The 22,474-nt window shown below is 40.4% G+C and overlaps 2 protein-coding genes across 3 annotated transcripts; both read left to right on the top strand.

Moving 5' to 3' along the window:
- The first annotated feature begins 1,350 nt into the window (after nt 1-1,350).
- On the top strand, nt 1,351-9,078 carry LOC110530547 (uncharacterized). Its single transcript, XM_021613726.3, has 2 exons — nt 1,351-4,695; nt 7,420-9,078. The coding sequence occupies exons 1-2, from the start codon at nt 4,419-4,421 to the stop codon at nt 8,466-8,468; spliced, it is 1,326 nt and encodes a 441-aa protein (XP_021469401.3). The 5' UTR covers nt 1,351-4,418; the 3' UTR covers nt 8,469-9,078.
- Nucleotides 9,079-18,473: 9,395 nt separating this feature from the next.
- On the top strand, nt 18,474-21,749 carry LOC110530550 (uncharacterized). 2 transcript variants are annotated; one of them, XM_021613731.3, is made up of 2 exons: nt 18,474-18,890; nt 20,518-21,749. In XM_021613731.3, exons 1-2 carry the CDS (start codon nt 18,614-18,616, stop codon nt 21,546-21,548), a joined length of 1,308 nt encoding a protein of 435 aa, XP_021469406.2. In that variant the 5' UTR covers nt 18,474-18,613; the 3' UTR covers nt 21,549-21,749. The 2 variants fall into 2 exon arrangements, with proteins under 2 accessions (XP_021469406.2, XP_090038737.1); XM_090182611.1 differs by lacking the exon at nt 18,474-18,890 and adding an exon at nt 19,970-20,075.
- Nucleotides 21,750-22,474: the final 725 nt, after the last annotated feature.

Genomic DNA, 22,474 nt, shown 5'->3' with positions numbered 1-22,474 from the left:
CTCTTGCTCAGTTGTGCACCGGGGCCTCCCACTCCTCTTTCTATTCTGGTTAGCGCCAGTTTGCCCTGTTCTATGAAGGGAGTAGTACACAGCATTGTACGAGATCTTCAGTTTCTTGGCAATTTCTCACATGGAATAGCCTTTATTTCTCAGAACAAGAATAGACTGATGAGTTTCAGAAGAAAGTCCTTTGTTTCTGGCCATTTTGCTGCCTGTAATCAAACCCATAAATGCTGATGCTCCAGATGCTCAACTAATCTAAAGAAGGTCAGTTTTATTGCTTCTTTAATCAGAACAACAGTTTTCAGCTGTGCTAACATAATTGCAAAAGGGTTTTCTAATGATCAATTAGCCTTTTAAAATTATAATAAATCTGACGTTTCCAGCCTCAATAGTCATTTACAACATTAACAAGGTCTACACTGTATTTCTGATCAATTTGATGTTATTTTAATCAACAAAAAATGTGCTTTTCTTTAAAATACAAGGGCATTTCTAAGTAACCTCCAAACTTTTGAATGGTAGTGTGTATGTATTTTGTATTATTATTCTTTTAAAAAATTCTCACAAACACTGCTGCTTGCCAGCTTCGACAAGCTGTACAATAGTAGAACTGATTATGTTGTAAACATTTCACAGAGGCACTAGCATTGCATATTCGTTTTTGTGTAACAAGGGTGATTTTATTTGAAGAACAATGTCTAACATTGTTTCTTTCAGTACACAAATAGCTGCAATCATGGATGTGCTAGTAAAGGCAGCTGTTGCAGAAATAACCAAACTTGTAGACGAGGGCACTGTAGTGCTACGGCTTGAAATGTGCTGGAAAGAAAATGAGATGGAAGGCCTTCAAAATAGTTTGCAACTTATTTCTCTTAAATGTTTTGCACACATTTGTTTACATACCTGTTAGTGAGCAGTTCTCCTTTACCAGGATAATCCATCCACCTAACAGGTTTGGCATTTCAAGAAGCTGATTAAACAGCATGATCCTTACACAGATGCACCTTATGCTGAGGACAATAAAAGACCACTCTAAAATGTGAAGTTTTGTCACACAACACAATGCCACAGATGTCTCAAGTTTTGAGGGAGTGTGCAATTGGCATGCTGACTGTAGGAATGTCCACCAGAGCTGTTGCCAAATAATTTAATGTTTATTTCTCTACCATAAGCCGCCTCCAACATAATTTTAGAGAATTTGTCAGTACGTCCAACTGACCTCACAAACGCAGACCACATGTACCCACTCCAGCCAAGGACCTCCGCATTTGGCTTCTTCACCAGCTGATAAAACTGTGGGTTTGCACAACCAAAGAATTTCTGCATAAACTGTCAGAAACCGTCTCGGAGAAACTCATGTGCGTGCTCGTCGTCCTCTCCAGGGTCTTGACCTGACTGCAGTTTGGCATAGTAACCAACTTCAGTGGACAAATTCTTAACTGTGATGGTCACTGGGCATGCTGGAGATGTATGCTCTTCACGGATAAATCCCGGTTTAAACTGGTTTTCTGATCCACGCCCCTACTTTACATTTTTTTTTATCTGTGACTATCAGATGCATATTTGTATTCCCAGTTCCATGTTGCGTTTATATTTTTGTTCAGTGTAGAAACATAAATCCCTCTACTTTCATATCACATCAAAATAATTTCACAAATGCAAAAAGCAATATTTACTGTACACTGTTTTAACTGGTTTTAACAATGTTTTTTTTTTTTTTGTCTATATGAAAGATAATGTCCTTATGCATCCAAAACCATACTGCAAGTGATGCGTGTTAATGTTCAGACTGAGCGGGGCGGCTTTTAACAAAACTCCCCCCTGCAGAAGACGCCTTCGAACAATGACTTAAGTGTAATGTAATGGAACTGAGAGTCATGGTCAAGGCTGACTATGTACAGAGCCTTTTGAAACATAAGCAATGGTGTGTATTCATGGATGCCAAGGGAAGCCAGGCTTCCCAAAAATTGACCAAGAAAAAAAAGAAAATGTATCTTTCGTCACTCTGTGTTTTCATAATTTTCCTTCAATTCACAGGAGGCTGAACATATGACCAAGAGTATGCTCGTCGAACATCTCATTCCAAAATCATGTGCATTAATATGGAGTTGGTCCCCTTTTGTTTTTATAACAGCCTCCACTCCTCTGGGAAAGCTTTCCAATAGACGTTGGAATATTGCTGCGGGGACTTGCTTCCATTCAGCCACAAGAGCATTAGTGAGGTCGGGCACTGATGTTGGCCGAGTAGGCCTGGCTCTCAGTCAGCATTCCAATTCATCACAAAGATGTCCAATGGAGTTGAGGTGAGGGCTTTGTGCAGGCCAGTGAAGAAATTCTAACACACCGATCTCGAAAAACAATTTCTGTATGGTCCTCGCTTTGGGCACGGGGGCATTGTCATACTGAAACAGGAAAGGGCCTTCCCCAAACTGTTGCCACAAAGTTGGAAGCACCGAATCGTCTAGAATGTCATTGTATGCTGTAGCGTTAAGATTTCCCTTCACTGGGACCTAGCCCGAACCATGAAAAACAACCCCAGAGCATTATTCCTCCTCCACCAAGCTTTACAGTTGGCAATATGCATTCGGGCAGGTAGCGTTCTCCTGACATCCACCAAACCCAGATTCATCTGTCAGACTGCCAGATGGTGAAGTGTGAATCATCACTCCAGAGAACGCTTTTCCACTGCTCCAGAGTCCAAAGGTGGCGAGCTTTACACCACTCCAGACGACATTTGGCATTGCGCATGGTGATCTTAGGCTTGTGTGTGGCTGCTCGGCCATGGAAACCCATTTCATGAAGCTCTCGACAAACAGTTCTTGTGCTGACATTGCTTCCAGAGGCAGTTTGGAACTCGGTAGTGAGTGTTTTAACTGAGGACAGACAATATTTCAGCACTCGGCGGTCCCGTTCTGTGAGCTTGTTTGGCCTATCACTTCCTAGTTGAGGCATTGTTGCTCCTAGACGTTTCCACTTCACAATAAGAGCCCTTACAGTTGCCCGGGGCAGCTCTAGCAGGGCAGAAATTTTACAAACTGAGTTGTTGGAAAGGTGGCATCCTATGTCAGTGCCACGTTGAAAGTAACTGAGCTCTTCAGTAAGCCTATTCTACTGCCAATGTTTGTCTATAGAGATTGCATTGCTCTGTGTTTGATTTTAAACACCTGTCAGCAACGGGAATTGCTGAAATAGACAAATCCACTCATTTGAAAGGGTGTCCACATACTTTTATATATATAGTGTATATTACCCATGTCCTTGTTCAGCCATGACTCAGAGAAGAATAGTATATTACAGTTCTTAATATCCCGTTGATAAGATAGTCTCGAATGGAGCTCGTCCAGTTTATTCTCCAGCGATCGCACATTCGCCAATAGAACAGAGGGTAGAAGCGGTTTATTAATTTGAAACCGTAGTCTCATCAGGGTGCCTGCGCGCCGGCCTCTATAGCACCGTCTTCGCCTGCTTCACGTGTTGGGGATTATGGCCTGGTCCGGGATAATCAATATGTCTTTCACCTCCGACTCATTGAAGTAGTCCTCGTCTAAATCGAGGTTCTGATGTCCAGAAGCTCTTTTTGGTCATAGGAATCGATGGCGGAAGCACCAAAAAATACACAAAATTGCACAATTGGTCAGGAGACCATAAAACGGACACCATTCCTTCCAGGGCCATTCTTCCATCTACATACTGTATGCACATTCTGTTGGTTAACTTGAGTGTACTAGTCTGGAATGCATTAAAAGTCTGTTCATTTCAGTCTTTGGATTGAAGTCTCTGACTATTGACTATTAATCTGATTATTAATTATACTGTGTGAATAAATCAGCCTGAGACTATAACCGTCCCACTAAGATTCAGGGCTACTCAGAAAACTGATCTCTCGCTTTCTCTTCCTCTCTCGCACACGCTCTCTCCCTCAAATTACTTTTAATAAATCTGCAAAGAGTTGTCAATTTACACTCAAGTATGGAAATCTCAGGTATCACATCTCATGCAACCCATGGTGTTGTTAAGGATGTGCAAGCAAATGTAATAACTTATGAGCATTGTCTAGAGATGTTTTGTGCCATTATTTATATAAATTCCAAAAACCAATGCATTTTCTGTTTTTAATTCGTTTATGTGAATAAACTTCATAGGCATAGAACTAATTGTCTTTTTTGTGTTTTCTGATTCATTTCACAGAAATAGCCCCATATGTGGGCATTTATTGGAACGTTTACGGTTACCCTTTCTGTCGTCATTTCCGTTATCCGGCGTTTGGAAAGAGAACATATTTTTTCACAGACAATGCTGCTTGCCAGCTTCGACAAGCTGTACAGTAGTAGAAACATTTATGTTATAAACATTTCACAGAGGCACTAGCATTGCATATTCGTTTGGTGCAACAACGGTGATTTTATTTGAAAACAATGTCTAACACTGTTTCTTTCAGTACACAAATAGCTGCAATAATGGATGTGCTAGCAAAGGCAGCTGTCGCAGAAATAACCAAACTTGTAGACGAGGGCACCGTCGTGCTACGGCTTGAAATGTGTCGGAAAGAAAATGAGATAGAAGGGCTTCAAAATAGTTTACAGCTGATGGAAAGAGAATTGCGGAAAGCTCAAAGTGAAGTATCAGCACGAGTGGCAAATGACCGGCAACATGCTGAGGGAATTCGGGTTGGGAGTGGGACTCCACAAAAAGGTGAGGCGAGCTGACTCGACTTAGTGCTATCAAGTCAGCTTATTTTGTCACTGTTCACGGTTTTGTTTGATACCTTATAATGGGTTCACAGCTTTGCAATCTATTGTTATTCTAATTTTTTGATCAAATCATTTATGCTTGAGTTAACTTTTTTCCCCCTAATTTGCCACATCGAAACTAAAATCCATGGTCTAAAGAAATGACACAATTGCCATATTATTATAACCAGCCTCACTTAAAACATATCTCTTGCCCCGTTAGACCTATGAGATTCCCTTAGAACACACCACCTTCATACAGTTACAACCAGAAGTGACGTATTCGTAGCTGGTTAGGAGCATAAATGTAGAAGGTTAAGAGAATTAAGTTAGGGTTAGCTAAAAATGCTCTCTTAACCTGCTACGGAAGTTCACTTCCGGTCATAGCTGGTGTGTTTTTAGGGAGTCCCTTTGAACTAGATACTTAAGATTTTTTTAGGCAGATGTCATTCCTCGTGCTGAACAGATTTGCCTCAAGGACCCTTAAGGTCCTTCAGGATAGATTTTACTCAATTAAAAAAAAAAAAGTGTACTTCTCAAATAAAACAATGTATAGGCCCAATATATGTAGGCCCATGCTACATATATTAACTAACCCTTAGCTTTTCTCAAACTACGTTAAGACATTGAGTTATTGATAAAACAGGAAATTCGATTTTACTTGTTCATTTACAACCTTTTGTAAATCCACTCCACAAAGACTTTACCATGAATAACCATGTTAAGTTGGGCATTGATACTGTATTTTAAATAAGTAAACTAACAATTCACTTTTTTGATTACGCAACACTAATGCTTAATATAATCATAAAAAATTGACTTCTCATGGTCTAAAAGTCAGATTCACTCCAAATGTGGTCCTTGGACTAATCACACCCCCCCCCCCCCCCCCCCCCGCCCAAGTCAGTTTAGAACAAATTCTTATTTACAATGACGGTATACCCCGGCCAAACCCGGACGACGCTGGTCCAATTGTGCGCTGCCCTATGGGACTACCAATCACAGCCGGATGTGGTTCAGCCTGGATTCGTACCAGGGATTGCAGGGTCGCCTCTAAGCACTGAGATGCAGTGCCTTAGACTGCTGTGCCACTCTATACCAGTAGATGCATATTAGCACATACGCTAATATACTAATATGCATCAAAGGGTTTACTGGTACTCATTAAAGTCCTGTAGATCACTTCATTACTCCCTTTTTGTTTAGAAAGCTCTACTTTACAAGCTTCTGACTTAACTTCATTGTTAAAAGTATAAAAACATGATACCAAACCTGTTCACAGGGTTGGTTAACTCTTGACATTCATTGGGTCTCCACTGAACTAGGTAAATCCACTTTTAGTTTTAAAGCTTGACATTTTTGGAATCACTTACCAAATGAATTACATTTGGATTCCCTGGTGCCACTAGAGCAGTTTAAAACCCTGATGATAAATTAGATCACTGAGGTGTGCAATTGTTTTGATTCACTTCAATAATTTGTGGGTGAAGTTTGACTTTCTAATGTAATGTTCTTGTTATTCTATCTTGTATCTTCTAGTTGTATTTTTTATTTTTTGTCCTCAGGGAACCATTTGAAAATAACCCTGGTCTCAATAACCCTATGGGCGCCCCTGATTAAATAAAATGTAATAATTAAATGCAATTTATTCAAATATTTTTCTCGTGAACCATCGGACCAAATAAAAATAGGCCCATGGTACATCTCTTAACATGAGCTTTTCTCAAACTAAGACAAAGGATTGGTCAAAAGATGGCTGAGTTATTGACAAATCTATAATCAGATTTTACGTGTTCAGTTATAAAACCACTGTAAATTCACTCCACAGTGGCCTATCAACTTAACACTGTTCATCCTTATCATGTACGTCCCTAAGATGAACCACACTGAATTTGGTATTGATATCTCAAATAACACTAACTAATTATTTGCATATGTAATGCTAATGCTCAAAATCATCTGCAATAATCTCATGAATCACATGTCAGATTCAGTCCAGATTTTGTATTTAGTCATTGAATTAGCATCTAATGAATTTGAGAATGATTCGTTGCTGATTTATATAATGCAGACAAACAATGTGAAATATTGTTTTTAGAATAACGGTATAATCACATTGTTGCGCTATTATGTGGTCTGAATGTATTGAAAAGTGGACCTTTTTTTCTGGATAATGTAAAACCTTAAGTACTGCTGTTTGCGCAGTCTGCGACTATCTTTAAGTGCAATCAGTGAAAGCATTACCATGTTTATCTCTCAATATCACAAGGATGACGCAAGTGAACTTTAGTTTAATGCTGTACGTTTGAATGCAGCAGGTAATCATTCTTAAGTCATTACTTAATGTTTTGAGTTTATATACCAATTAGGAGGTCAGTTTGACTGGTTTATGTTAACTTTTGTGAAATATTTTCAGCATTAGTGTATTGGTATATTGAGGTCATCTTTGATTTCTGGGACTTTTATTATGTCTGTCTGTGTAAATGATTTAAATCTCAGTTGGTACACTCCACATTAGTGTTCCAAAATACTTCAATACTCTCACAGCTGTACTACTTGGTTTGTTATCCAAATGAACTTGTGTCCTTTCTGTCATCCTGTGAACTCCATTCATTGTTGCTCGCAGCAATATTTTATTAACTTTATAATTTATAATAATTATATAAACTGTCTACTCTACTTCCAGGTGATGAAGAGAACCAAAAAGGCCAAGCCATGCCTGTAGAGGACCCAGTAGAGAGCTTCAATGAGCTGCAGCGTTCTGGACACCTTGAAGAGGCGAGGGGTGGACTGGAGTTTCTGGTGAAAGCAGAGCAGGTGGAAGAACATGTAGCCCAGGGAACCATACAAGATCCAGGAATCACAGACAGTGTGGACTTTAGAATGGACGAGAGAGATAGTCAGCTGTGGTCCTCTGTTACACAAGGACTAAGTGGGAATAATTCTGGCCACCCAGATGGGTCTTACTCTACAGGGAGATGCTTACAGATGTTCTCATCTCAGGCAGATCAATATCCCACTCCCATCCCATCCCATCCTTCCTGTAACTCTTTGTCCATTGTAGGGAAACCACTGGATGACATATTCAGCACTGTCCCACTGAAAGTGGAGCCTGAGAGGCATCCTGTGTATCATGACGATGCCATGTCTGAGTCCATACATGTTGTGCAGGGGCAGTATAGAGATACTCTGCATCCTGTTGTGAGGGAGGGCTTGATTTTACATCCCAGACTGCAGCAGCCAGGACCTTCTTCACAAGGGCTCTTGAGAGCAACTGAGATTACATCAGAGTCTCACTCACGCAACCAAGAGCATATTCTTAATAAGAACAGATTGAAAACAAAGAGGTTGGTAAATGTTTGGAGAGCTGTACCAAACCAAAAACTGTTCATCTGCTCATTGTGTGGAAAGAGCTTCCACCGCCATTGTCAACTTGAAGCACACCAGCACTCTCATGCTGGAGTCAAGCCATACAGATGTCTTGAATGTGGGAAAAGTTTTACTCAGAAAAAAAGACTTAAGTCACATCAGAGTGTTCACACGGGTGAGAGACCTTTCAGTTGCAGACTCTGTGGCAAGATGTTTACAAGGCAGGACAACTGCCAAAGACATGAGCGATTTCACAGTGGACAAAAGCCATTTAATTGTGTTCAGTGTGGTAAAAGTTTCACAGTTCTCAGTAATCTCAAACTACATCAAAAACATCAATGTAAATTTGCCAATGTCAGAATGTAAGATTACAACATGCAAAGTGTATTTCTCAGCGTTGTACACTTAATGAACTGTTAATATCGATTGTTGAGCCGTGTACTGAGATTAGCAGGTTTAGGTTTCCAACATGACACTGGTTTCTAAATTATGAATTAAGTATTTTCTTTGCCTCACCAAGAGAGCAACAGTTGCATGATAGCTTGAATTTACTTGCGCATATGCTCCTGTAGTTACGGTTAATTTTTGTGATCATAGCAGCAGTTTGAGCTAGTGCATTTTGGGGTTAAAAATAAATTTGACATTTGATTGCATTGTAAAACATCTTTAAAACTTCTTCAATGACTTCAGTGTAAGTACATTGCAACAAAATGTGAAACTGTGCTTTGAATGTGAAACTGTCAATTAACCCCTATTTTTGTTTACAGATAGTTGAATTGTTGCCACACAGTTCGACAGTAAGCTAGGCTGACTATGTAACTTAAACTGCATGATTAACATTATTGCTTAAGAATTTTGTATCGTGTTGGTTTTGACATTACTAATAATAGCCAAATTGTTTCTTCCTGTTGTAGCCACTGTAGGTGTCCACTCCCAAGTGCGACTGTCAGAAGGATGCATTAAAGGCCTATTTTGACTTTGGCGTCTGCTCTAGGTCTGATTTCCCAAAAGCCTCTTAAGGCTAAGTTCATCGTTAAAACCTTCATAGGAGCATCATTAAACTACTGCGCTGTTTCCCAAAACCATCGTTAACTAAAGTTGCACTTGAAAATGCTCATTATTTACCGACTGCCTCAGACCACTGGTAGAACAGCTAAGTGCGTCATTAGATGCTTCTCCCTCCCCCTTCTGTGTCACTTTATACACTGAATATCTCTGCAAAACATAGAATCAAGATGTTTATCTCTGTGACCGATAACTTCAGAACGAAATCGACCACACATACTAAGTTGCCAATGTCTTTTCAATTGTTGCAAATAAGCGAAAGTCGAAAAGATGCTTCAAATGAAAACCGATGACTGCATTAAAAGATAAATACAGTAGGATTATAGGCTTTAGTTAAATTCCTGGGACCACCCATACTAAAAATGTATGCACCATTGGAGGCTGGTGGGAGGAACTATAGGACGGCTCATTGTACTGGCTGAAATGGAACAAATGGAGTGGTATCAAGCACGCATGTTTGACTCTTTCCAATAATTCCATTCCAGCCATTACAATGAGCCGTCCTCCTATAGCTCCTCCTACCAGCCTCCACTCGAATGCACACATGACTGTAAATCACTTTGGATAAATGCGTTTGCTAAATGACATATTTTATACATGTTCACTCAATTGAGCTACTGTCTAATTTTTGCCTCAATATATTACATTATCTGTAATAACAGGTGCACAATGATGTGCCAAATGTGATTTAGCTAAGGCTAAGCCGACTCTATTTGCAGTCATGGGTTATAACAGATCTCTAGGAGTTGACCCATCATCAGTATTTTGGCATCAATCATATACTTTACGCATTTCTGAGCACCTCCAAGATGATGGCTACTGCAGGAACACCCCGAATTGCTGGTCTAGCAATACAAAGGTTGCATGTTCGTTTTATTCTACACGTAACCCATTTCTCCTAACCTACGCTAATTCACCTAATCATTATCTTTATATTTCCCGTAACTGCCTAAGTAGATTCTTCCCATAATTATTCTTTGTTGTTACAGCGCAACAAGCAACCTGGTTTCAGATAAATACGTCCTCCAATATGTATTTTTTTTATACCTTTTATTAAACTAAGCAAGTCAGTTAAGAACAAATTCTTATTTACAATGACGGCCTACCGGGAAACAGTGGGTTAACTGCCTTGTTCAGGGGCAGAACGACAGATTTTTACATTGTCAGCTTGGGGATTCGATCCAGCAACCTTTCGTTTACTAGCCCAACGCTCTAACCAGTAGGCCCCATGATGTATAACAAGTTACATCATCCAATTCGGTACTTCCGGGTAAGACGTATGATTATTATACATCCTCTAATTTGTATGATACTGTACAACCACTATTATATTCATAATGTAACATCATACTGAATAATACAAATTCCCCTGAGTCCATGTTGAAAAATTCTGACATTCACCACTGCTCTTTCACTATATATTTCCATTCATATGTTAACACAGTGCATTCGTAAAGTATTCAGACCCCTTGACTTTATCCACATTTTGTTAATTTAAATAGATCAAATAAAGTTTTCCTCAATCTATACACAATACCTCATAATGACAAAGAAAAAAGGGGTTTTAGATTTTGCAAAGTAAAATAAACAGATGCCTTATTTACATAAGTATTCAGATCCTTTGTTAAGAGACTCAGGTGATTTCAGGTGCATCCTTTTTCCATTGATCATCCTTGATATGTTTCTAGAACTTGGAGTCCACCTCTGGAAAATGCCATTGATTTGACATGATTTGGAAAGGCACATATCTGTCTGTATAAGGTCCCATAGTTGACAGTGGATGTCAGAGAAAAAAACAATCCATGAGGTCGAAGGAATTGTCCGTAGAACTCTGAGACAGGATTGTCGAGGCACAGATCTGGGGAAGGGTACCCTTTATGGTAGACTGCCCAGATGGAAGCCACTCCTCAGTAAAAGGCAGATGACAGCCCACTTGGAGTTTGCCAAAAGCCACCTAAAGAACTCAGACCATGAGAAACAATATTCTCTGGTCGGATGAAACCAAGATTGAACTCTTTGGCCTCTGAATGCCAAGCGTCACGTCTGGAGGAAACCTGGCACCATCCCTACGGTAAAGCATGGTGGTGGCAGCATCATGCTGAGGGGATGTTTTTCTGCAGTAGAGACTGAGACTAGTCAGGATCGAGGGAAAGAAGAAGAGAGCTAAGTACAGGAAGATCCTTGATGAAAACCTGCTCCAAAGCGCTCAGGACCTCAGACTGGGGTGAAGGTTCACCTGAATGTCCTTGAGTGGCCCAGCCAAAGCCTGGACTTGAGCCTGATCGAACATCTCTGGAGAGACCAGAAAATAGGATCTGCAGAAGAAAAAATGGGAGAACCCCCCCCCAATACAGGTGTGCCACGATTGTAGTGTCATACCCAAGAAGAGTCGAGGTTATAATCACTGCCAAAGGTGCTTTAACAAAGTACTGAGTAAAGGGTCTGAATGCTTATGTAAATGTAATTTCAGTTTATATTTATAAAAAAAAGTAATACATTTTAGAATAAGGCTGTAACATAACAAAATGTGGAAATTGTGAAGGGGTCTGAATACTCTCTGAGAAAAAAGTTGTGAATTTCCTCAATACATGCCACTACGAGCGTTTCTGCATCTCACCGGTAGAAACGGGCCAGCTACATTACCCTGGTTGTAATCAAACCCTAATATCCAGAATTCATGGCGATTTCGGGAGGTGAAGGACCTCCCCATGGAGGTGTGAGAAATATCCAAATGTCTGTGTTTTTAGCCAGCACTTTAAGCCAGAGGATTTTGAAAACAGCACTGAAGTCTCAATTTATATGGTTGCCAGGTCATCGAACGTTGAAAAGTGATGCCATTCTATTGGTTTTCCCCTTCACTTCAAAGAGGGTCAGCCAACATCAGCACAGCAGAAATTAAGTCAATCTGGGGTAATGGTTGTGGGATGTTGCTGGACATTGGCGGAAACTGGAACACGATGTGGTACACAATGATCCAAAGCATCCCAAACATGCTCAATGGGTGACGTGCCTGGTGAGTATGCAGAACATGGAAGAACTGGGACGTTTTTGGCTTCTAGGAATTGTGTACAGTTCCTTGCAACATGTGGCGGTGTATTATCATGCTGAAGCGATCAGGATATCGTCAGGGTATCTCTGTGCATTCAAATTGCCATTTATAAAATGCAATCGTGTTCGTTGTCCGTAGCTTATGCCTGCCCATACCATAACCCCACCACCACCATGGGGCAGTCTGTTCACAACATTAAAATCAGCGAACCACTCGCCCACAGAACATTATACACATGGACTGCAGTTGTGAGGCAGGTTGGATGTACTCCCAAATTCTCTGAAGAATTGAAGGTGGCTTATGGTAGAGAAATTAACACTCTTTAATTATCTGTCAACAGCTCTGGTGGTCATTCCTGCAGTCATCATGCCAATTGAATGCTCGATCAACTTGAGACATCTGTGGCATTGTGTTGTGACAACTCTACATTTTAGTGTCCTTTTATTGTCCCCAGCAAAAGGTGCACCTGTGTAATGATCATGCTGTTTAATCAGCTTCTTGATATGCCACACCTGTCAGGTGGATAGAATATATTGGAAAATGAGAAATGCTCACTAACAGGGATGTAACCAATTTTGTGCACAGAATTTGAGAGAGATACACTTTCTGTGGAAATTGAAATTTTTCAGCACCCTTATTTCAGCTCATGAAACATGGGATCAACACTTTACATGTTGAGTTTATATTTTTGTAAAGTATACATTTGTTTATCTAAACCAAAATCTAGTTAGCTAGCTTTCATAATACGCTTGCGAGATATTTCATAGCATATCAATGTAATTAGGCAGCTGCTATCTGGCTATGTGATTTGTAACTTATATTATATCGTTTTATATCGGTTGATGTTTCAATATTCAGTTTTTATTGTAATGTGTACAGGGCTCTCTTGTAAATGAGATTCTTCCTGCGGTTATGGTATGGGCAGGTGTAACAGTATAGCTTCTGTCCCTCTCCTCGCCCCTACCTGGTCTTGAACCACAGACCCTCTGCACACACATCGCTCCACAAAAGCAGCAGCCCTTGCAGAGCAAGGGGAACAACTACTTCAAGGTCTCAGAGCGAGTAACGTCACTGATTGAAACGCTATTAGAGCGCACCCCGCTAACTTGCTAGCCATTTCACAATGGTTCCACAGGCATAAGCTATGGACAAAAAAAAATGCATTTTATCGATGGCAATTTGAATGCACAGAGATACCGTGACGAGATCCTGATCGCTTCAACATGATAATACACAGCCACATGTTGCAAGGATCTGTACACAATTCCTAGAAGCTAAAAAAATGTCCCATCACCCAGATGGGCCAGTCGTGTGAGAAACTCGTCATCATGCAAGTGGTCAGACAAGTGAAAATGATGGTCAGTAAAGAACTTTAAGCTTGTCTCTCAATTTTTAAAAAATGTGTCAATACTTTGACCCTTAATAACCAGCGCACTTCTGTATGTTGTAAAAGCGTTACATGGTCGCTGCCCATATCATTGCATAGTGCAGAAAATACGAGAGTTCAGGGGCCTTGCCTTAACAAAGTTAAACATTTCACTGTTGTGTCCAAAATGTCTTTCAAACTGTCAGGCATTCCCGTGGCAGCAAGACCCTCTCGGTGGATGCTGCAGTGGACCTAAGTGGCGTCGGGAGCAACTGCTTGCATGTGCATTACCACTCCACTATGTCCCAACAAATCTTGACCACCAAAGTACATTTGATGTCACAAAGCTGTCCAGTACATTAAACATATCCGCTCCTGTTGTCCTGGTTTCCAGAAGAGGATGTATTCTTTAATTGACCCCCCATAAACGGACATATACCAGGAGCTGTGCCAGGCCCGCCACATCTGTTGACTCATCCAGCTGTAACACATAGAATTCACTGGCTTGTATGCGACGCAGTAATTGTTTCAAAACATCTCCTGCCATGTCACTGATGCGTCGTTAAACGGTGTTGTTTGATGAAGGCATTTGTCTGTATAGTTTTTTGGGGGCCTTTCCCCCCCACATTGTCTCAGCCATATCTATGGCAGCAGGAAGAATTAAGTCCTCCACAATGGTATGGGGCTTGCCTGTCCTAGCCACTCAGTAGCTCACCGTATAAGATGCTTCTAGCCCCTTCTTATTAATGGTATCTGTTGCTGTTATACATGTCTTACTACTCTGAAAGTCGTCTTAATTCTCACTCAATATTTTTCAAATTGGCATGTTGTGTTTCTAAATGTCTGTGCAAGAGTGAAGGTTTCATCAAGTTGTGAGATAGTACTTTTTCACATATAACACACTGTGGCTGAGGAAAGGCACGACTCCCAATATAAGTTAACCCCAAATCAATGTAGTTATCATATTTGCACCTCTTCGATGGTCCAATGTCCCTGTCTGTTGTTCGGTGCTGTCCCGGGTAAGAGGAAAGTAGGTCTTCGGCTGCATCAGATTCACAACTGTCAGTGTCCATGCTAGCTGGGTTAACAACAAATGTAGAATTACTGATGCTAGCACTGGATGTGCTCCTGGAAGCAGAACAACGTGTGTCGTCGACAGGTGCAGGTGTAGTACTACTGGTTGTAGCAGTACTACCAGTAGAGTTGGTATGAATCTCTATGGACGCAGGCCTTACTTTTTTTAACAATTTATCCACTTTCGACCAAACGGAATGAGCAGCTGCTGCGTTTGGCTACATACGGACCGTTAGTGGAATTCCCGCGAGAGAGTAACGGTTTATGTGATTGGATGTTTATTATTTAACTAGGCTAACTGTATTTGACATTGTGTTATTTTGCTGAACACTAGATGGTTTAATTTTATTTTTGGCAGTGAGAAGAGGCTACTCAGGCGAATAAAAAAAACTCACCCAAATGTATAGCCCTGTTGTAAAATATAAATGGACTGTTTGAAAATGTGACTAATTAAAACATTTTTTTTTATGTGAATCACATTTTTATATGGCGTAGCTCCGACGGCATTGGGGGTACACGTACCCCAGTTTGGGAATACCTGGTTTAGTTGATGCCAACTCCTGAGCTCAGACTACATGCCATCTGTCTTCGCCCGCCTTACATCCAGTCATAAAGAAACCTGTCACTACAAACTAAATACATTTTAAACCAGACAGGAGATGGAGATAAAGGGGGTAAAGAGGAGGGCACTTGCGATCAGCGAATCTGCAAGAAAACGCTAAAATGCCTGGTGATGACCTGAGAGAATATTAAGTTTAGTACATATCGGCTGTTGAACGTACATCTCTGCTGACCGAGATCGATCATCTAAGAGAGAGAGAAAATGTCCTGCAAAATAAAGGTAGATCGGCTGTCCATTAATCAAGCAAGTTTCAAGAACGATGACAAGAGTGTCCAGGAGTTGACAGGCCTGCCATCCTATGCAAAATTGATAAATTCCGATTAGAGCACAAAGCCGCGTAGGTAAGAATAACAATGAGGAGTTACTGCTTCCTACATGAGCACAAAATGTGTAGGCTACATTTCAAGCTGCCTTGCCTAGTTAAATAAAGGTTCAATTAAAAAAAGCAGTCTTTGAAAAGCCAGTCAGGTAAAAAGCTTACGTCTTAATTAATTAAAGGGGCAGTGTTGTATTTTGAGACAGGTTTGAATATGCAAATACGCCAATAGACAGAGGGGTAGCCTATATTGTCTAATTCTCTGGTTGGTAATAAAAATACATTTTATTTTCTAAAGTGGTTTCTTGCGTCATGCAACACAATACAATGCAATGCACAGTCACCTATTTGGCCCATGGTGTTACAGACCATGTAAAAAAAAAAATGAATTAATGTCAAGACCTTCATATGGTAAAAACGTTTTTATAAGTCTCAAGCAATTTAGGCCTGCATTGAACACCTCATACTGTAAGCTATATCATAGAAATCAAAAGCTATTTCATGTGAATGGTATGGGATTTGCTCCATTTGATTTGTTGGTAGGCCTACATTATGGTCAAAAGGCCACAAAAGCCTATTTGCTACTGTCTAAAACTGTAAGGGTACACTGTAAAAACGTGCCGGAAGTTGCACAGAATTCTCCCAATGTTCAAATTTTCGCTCACAAGACCTAAAATTTACTCCGTGCAACAAAAGATTTGAGGGAACATTTGTTACAGCATGTATTGAGTGGTAGAAAATATGTGTATAACTAACCCAAGAAAGTTAATCTGTGTAGTTTACAGTGGGAGAAAATTAAGCATAGTGGGCAGAACAAGCAAGGAGGTGGGCAATGCCGAGTTTGAGCTCAGTGTGTTCTGTGGTGGGGCAAGCAAGTAGAAAATACGGAGTGTTGCGCCGTGATTGGCTCAGTGTTCTGTCACTCATGGGGACACTACAGCACTGCCAAGTCTAAGGGGAGAGCTACAAAATCCTAGCCCCTTGGGTGCTGCCATAGAGTTACATTAGAAGTACCCATCCAAGAAGGCTCAAGGTCATTGGCCACAGATAAAATGACGTCAAATCACGTTATATGTACAGTAGCTTTGATTGGACTGATCATGTCAACATCATACTTTCAAAATCTTAAACTTTAAACAACAAGTTGGAAATCACAAATTCAACAATGAGTGGTTTGGAAGGAATCAGTGACAGTGGCTAACATTAACTGCAAGCATTGCAAAGCAAACATTAGCCTGTTATTCAGTGGAGTGGCTGTGTGGTGCCAAATCTGGGATTAAGGGGCTCTTTTCCAAATGTAAAATGATAGTCATTCAACATTGGCCATGCTGTCAATGAAGCATGATTTGTGCCGCGCTCAAAACAACTATTAACTTGGAACTGCGAAAACTTGACCTCAGCGAGTCCAAGACAACTGGGAAGTCAGGAAATAAATAAGCTCCAACTGGGAAAATAAGTTTTGAACAATCATCCAACTCTGAATTGTATATCCAGGCTCTTTCTAGAGCTACGACCTGAAGATCAATGACGTCATCATGATTCGACCTGAGTTCCCAGTTGTTTTGAAAGCAACATAAATCCAGAGAATGCCAGACTTTGAGGACAAAATTTGCCCTCGAAGGACCACCACACCACCCTCCTCTTCAAGTGAGCACAGCACAACTAGGTGAGTCAAAAAAATGTATTGTATGCTGCTGCATAAATTATGTAATATGCCAGGGAGATATGTATACTGTAGCTAAGAAAGTAATACTAAGTGTATGTTGTGTAGGAAGATGTTAGTGTGCCTCAACCTAATCATTTGGTCTATTTACCCCTCTTAATTTCACCTACTGTTCTGACTTGGTAGTGCACATGTAGTCTATAACCCGTTTTAGAGAAATGTAATCATTGAATATTGTAAGAACTTTCATTGTCTGTTTATATGCCTCCTTTATTTATCTTACAGTTCTGACTTGGTGTACAGGGAGAACACTGTAAGAACGGCCTATGTTCTGAAGTTTCTCGCTGTACGTTTAAAAGGTGCTAAACAAATATTGCCTACGTCCGTCCTAGCTTGCTCATTAATGTCTTACTTGAAATTACGGATTGCCTCTTATCTGCTTCTCGTCCACTTTATGCCATAGTTTGTACATCTTAATTGTCATTAGAAACCACATTTGTTTAAGCAAGTCAGCCATATCAGCTATGTTTTTTTTAAAGGCAGTAAATGAGGCTGAATTAACTGTTTTGCTGCCAGACAAGACTCTGCTGATAGCCAGGTGTAGCAGTGGTAAGATGTTGAGACTGCTGTTGGGTCAGCTTTATGTAGGCTGTTTGTGGGCACCATTTGTCACCGTTATAGTGCAATTAATGTATTGTTTAGTGTTGTGGCATTGCTGGCATGCATCCATCCCACTTTTGTTTTTTTCCCCCACCCATTTTTACATCCTAAAATCGCCACTGCCTCAGGCTGTTGACCTGATTCAGATTGGGTTAAAGTAGTGGAATAAGGTGTTGGGTTTAGATGAGTAGTTGGTTAGTTGGTAGGGTAATTAAAAATGTATACTATTTTTTTCTGGTTCCCCTTGCACATTTTGTATCACAAAGTGTAGTGGGTGGCAGGTAGACTGGTGGTTAGAACATTGTGCCAGTAACTAAAAGGTTGCCCGGATCGAATCTCCAAGCTGACAAGGTTAAATCTGTCATTGTTCCCCCGTAGGCCGTCATTGTAAATACGAACTTGTTCTTCAGGATTGACTTGCCTAGTTACATAAAAAAATAGTTCAGTTGGATGCGGTAATGTAATGTATTGGATGCCAACCTCCGTTAAACCTCACCGAAGAAGAAGTTTAGGGAAAACCTTTGTCGTCATTTCCGTTATCCATCTTTCCAGACTTCTTTTTTTACCAAACAATGTGGCTTGCCAGTTTCGATAAGCTGTACAGTTGTCGAAACGATTCTGTTATAAACATTTCCCAGAGGCACTAGCACTACATATTCGTTATTGTATAACAGCAGTGATTTTATTTGAAGAACAATGTCTAACACTGTTTCTTTCAGTACACAAATAGCTGCAATCATGGATGTGCTATCAAAGGCAGCAGTTGCAGAAATAACCAAACTTGTAGACGAGGGCACCGTCGTGCTACGGCTTGAAATGTGTCGGAAAGAAAATGAGATAGAAGGCCTTCAAAATAGTTTACAGCTGATGGAAAGAGAACTGAGGAAAGCTCAAAGGGAAGCAACAACACGAGTGACAAATGACAGGCAACATGCCGAGGGAATTCAGGTTGGGAGTGGGACTCCACAAAAAGGTAAGAGTATGTGCTTTTAGCAACGCGGGTAAATTTACATACACTATCGTTGCTTTCCATTGTATCCATAAAAAGGATGCCAGCTGATTCATTATTTCGACTGCCTGAGAAACACTGTCTCGTCCCGACTCGTTCATTACTATGGGACAGCTGGAGATAGAATTTGAATATGGATACAATCGACAGACAAATCTCTGCTGTTGAAATCTAAATGATAGTCTAAAAGAAATGTGAGATAATGTCTAGATGCTTTTTATAGTAGATATTAAGTTTATAAATTGCCTGGCTAGGTTGATGAGACAGCGGATTGATTGCACAGTCAGATGGAACAGAGTAAATAGGCATTTTAACGTCATTGATTTAGCTGGTGGTAACTTGTGTAATAGACACAGGCAGAATGCGGTTTTAATCATTCAGCATTCAGGATAAGACCAACCCGTTGTATAAGTAGAACATAAAACAATTTGACGAATAGTTGCATCCGTGAGTTTTATTGACTAATGTCAATAAAAGGTCCGCCAAAGCAAATCCTGATTTAAAAATTAATTGATATTAATGCTGTAAGTACAGACATGTGTTTTCTCACTGGGAAATGAATATCCAACTAGGCAGTGAAAACTGTAGTTGTGAGCTTGTTAAAGTATTAGACACTATGTCCTGAGATTTCCTATGATCTTCTATGTAGAATAACCCCTTAGCATCTAACAACTTGTGTAGCTTGTGAAAAATGTTACGTGTGTTTTGGTGAGGGTCTAACATGCTGACCAGACCAGACACGTCGCGTGCGCGAGCGTCGCAAATTAAATTTAGAAATCCATGTTATTCAATTATTGCACCCACACTGCTCGCGCGCGCCAACGAGCGTCTGCGCAACCAAGGACTAAAATAGAACTCATTCCTGTTTCTGATGGCAGATCGCGCTGAAAGTCCTGCCTCTCCCATCTTCTCATTGGTTTATAGAAGCAGGTACCCACGTGCCATCTCCTCATTGGTTATACCCACGTGGGTGACTGAAAGACAAACTGTTTTACGGGTAGTTGTGGTAACACAGTGAAAGTTTAAATGCAATCACCATATAAGTTAAACATGAAAAAGCCTGGAAGAAGGAGAGATGACTAGAAACGATTTGGTTGGCCGTTTTATGTGTGGAATCATTGTCGGAGTAGAGGTCCTTGTGCATTTCAGGTAAAATAACAACTCAATGTTTATATCCCGGGACAAATTAGCTAGCAACAGCAAGCATTGGGTTAAACAGGTCTGTTGTAACTTCTGGCTTCCCACAGATACAATTGAAAGCAATATGCAGTATGTAATTTTATATATATATATATATATATATATATAATGCTGTGTATATATATATATATATGCGCCATTTAGAAGACTCTTATCCAAAGCAGCTTAGTCATGCATGCATATATTTTTTTGCATGGGTGTCTGGGAATCGAACCCACTACCCTGACGCTACAAGCACCATGCTCTACCAACTGAGCTACAAAGGACCACACCCCTTGTTGTAAATACACCCGAGGCATGCTGACATTTGGTGCTATCAAGTCAGGTTATTTTGCATTGTTCAAGGTGTTGTTTTATTGCTTATTTGACTTTACAATTACTCTACTTCCAGGTGATGAAGAGAACCAAAAAGGCCAAGCCATGCCTGTAGAGGACCCAGTAGAGAGCTTCAATGAGCTGCAGCGTTCTGGACACCTTGAAGAGGCGAGGGGTGGACTGGAGTTTCTGGTGAAAGCAGAGCAGGTGGAAGAACATGTAGCCCAGGGAACCATACAAGATCCAGGAATCACAGACAGTGTGGACTTTAGAATGGACGAGAGAGATAGTCAGCTGTGGTCCTCTGTTACACAAGGACTAAGTGGGAATAATTCTGGCCACCCAGATGGGTCTTACTCTACAGGGAGATGCTTACAGATGTTCTCATCTCAGGCAGATCAATATCCCACTCCCATCCCATCCCATCCTTCCTGTAACTCTTTGTCCATTGTAGGGAAACCACTGGATGACATATTCAGCACTGTCCCACTGAAAGTGGAGCCTGAGAGGCATCCTGTGTATCATGATGATGCCATGTCTGAGTCCATACAAGCTGTGCAGGGGCATTACAGAGATACTCTGCATCCTGTTGTGAGGGAGGGCTTGATTTTACAGCCCAGAATGCCGCAGCCAGGACCTTCTTCACAAGGGCTCTTGAGAGCAACTGAGATTACATCAGTCACACACTCACACAACCAAGAGCATATTCTTAATAAGAACAGATTGAAAACAAAGAGGTTGGTAAATGTTTGGAGAGCTGTACCAAACCAAAAAGTGTTAATCTGCTCATTGTGTGGAAAGAGCTTCCACCGCCATTGTCAACTTGAAGCACACCAACACTCTCATGCTGGAGTCAAGCCATACAGATGTCTTGAGTGTGGGAAAAGTTTTACTCAGAAACAAAGACTTAAGTCACATCAGAGTGTTCACACGGGTGAGAGACCTTTCAGTTGCAGACTCTGTGGCAAGAGGTTTGCAAGGCAGGACAACTGCCAAACACATGAGCGATTTCACAGTGGACAAAAGCCATTTAGTTGTGTGCTGTGTGGTAAAAGTTTCACAGTTCTCTGTAACCTCAAACTACATCAAAAACATCAATGTAAGTAAATTTGCCAATGTCAGAATGTATGATTGCATGTTCTGTGTTTTCCTCAGCATTGTACACTTAATGACCTGTTCATATTGATTGTTCAACTGTTCAACTGTACTGAGATTAGCAGGATTACGTTTCCAATCAAGTATTTCAAGATGTCATCCAGTGATGTATAAGTACAGTAAAGTACACCACAAACTAAAGGGTAAAACATTTTTCCTTGTGCTTTGTCATGACTTTCCTGGACCACCTATTGAGATGTGCCTTTAGTTTTAATGTTTTTATTTCACCTTTTATTTAACCAGTTGAGAACAAGTTCTCATTTACAACTGCGACCTGGCCAAGATAAAGCAAAGCAGTACGACACAAACACAGAGTTACACATGGAATAAACAAACATACAGTCAAGTATGTAGTTACACATATATAAGTATGTAGTGTGTGTGTGTATATGTATATATATATATATATATATATATATATATATATGTGTGTGTACGTATTTAGTATACATAGTTAAGTAAATTGGGCGTAAGACTGGAGTGCCACTTTAAAATGTTGAACCTCTTCTTAATGTGATTTATATTTGCCTCATCAAGAGAGCAACAGCTGCATGCTAGCTTAAATTGCTTTGTGCATATTCTCTTGTATTTATCATTCATTTCCGTAGCACGTCCGATAGTGTTACTTTGTTGCCTGATCGTAGCAGCAGTTCGAGTTAGTACATTTTGGGGTTGAAATAAAGTTTACATTTGATGATTGCATTGTAAAACATCTAACATTTCTACAAGGAGTTTGCAGTGCAATGCAACGAAATGTGAAACTGTCAATCAACCACTATTTGTTTACGGATAGTTGAATTGTTGTTCGACTGCCAGCTAGGCTTACTGGATGTGCAGAGCCTTTTGTAACATAAGTTGCATGATTAACGTTACTGCTT

This window comes from Oncorhynchus mykiss, chromosome 8, assembly GCF_057628025.1.
Source record: "Oncorhynchus mykiss isolate SJ-2025 chromosome 8, ASM5762802v1, whole genome shotgun sequence".
Lineage (NCBI taxonomy): Eukaryota > Metazoa > Chordata > Actinopteri > Salmoniformes > Salmonidae > Oncorhynchus > Oncorhynchus mykiss.
The sequence above is the reverse complement of the archived record's forward strand: the minus strand, read 5'-3'. Positions and strand labels throughout refer to the sequence as shown.

Bases quoted from the DNA above. Each gene is read 5' to 3' on its own strand.
- LOC110530550 (XM_021613731.3), top strand. From the start codon at position 18,614: ATGTCTAACACTGTTTCTTTCAGTACACAAATAGCTGCAATCATGGAT. The intron at 18,891-20,517 runs GTAAGAGTATGT...CTCTACTTCCAG, and splicing joins GAGTGGGACTCCACAAAAAG to GTGATGAAGAGAACCAAAAA.
- LOC110530547 (XM_021613726.3), top strand. From the start codon at position 4,419: ATGTCTAACACTGTTTCTTTCAGTACACAAATAGCTGCAATAATGGAT. The intron at 4,696-7,419 runs GTGAGGCGAGCT...CTCTACTTCCAG, and splicing joins GAGTGGGACTCCACAAAAAG to GTGATGAAGAGAACCAAAAA.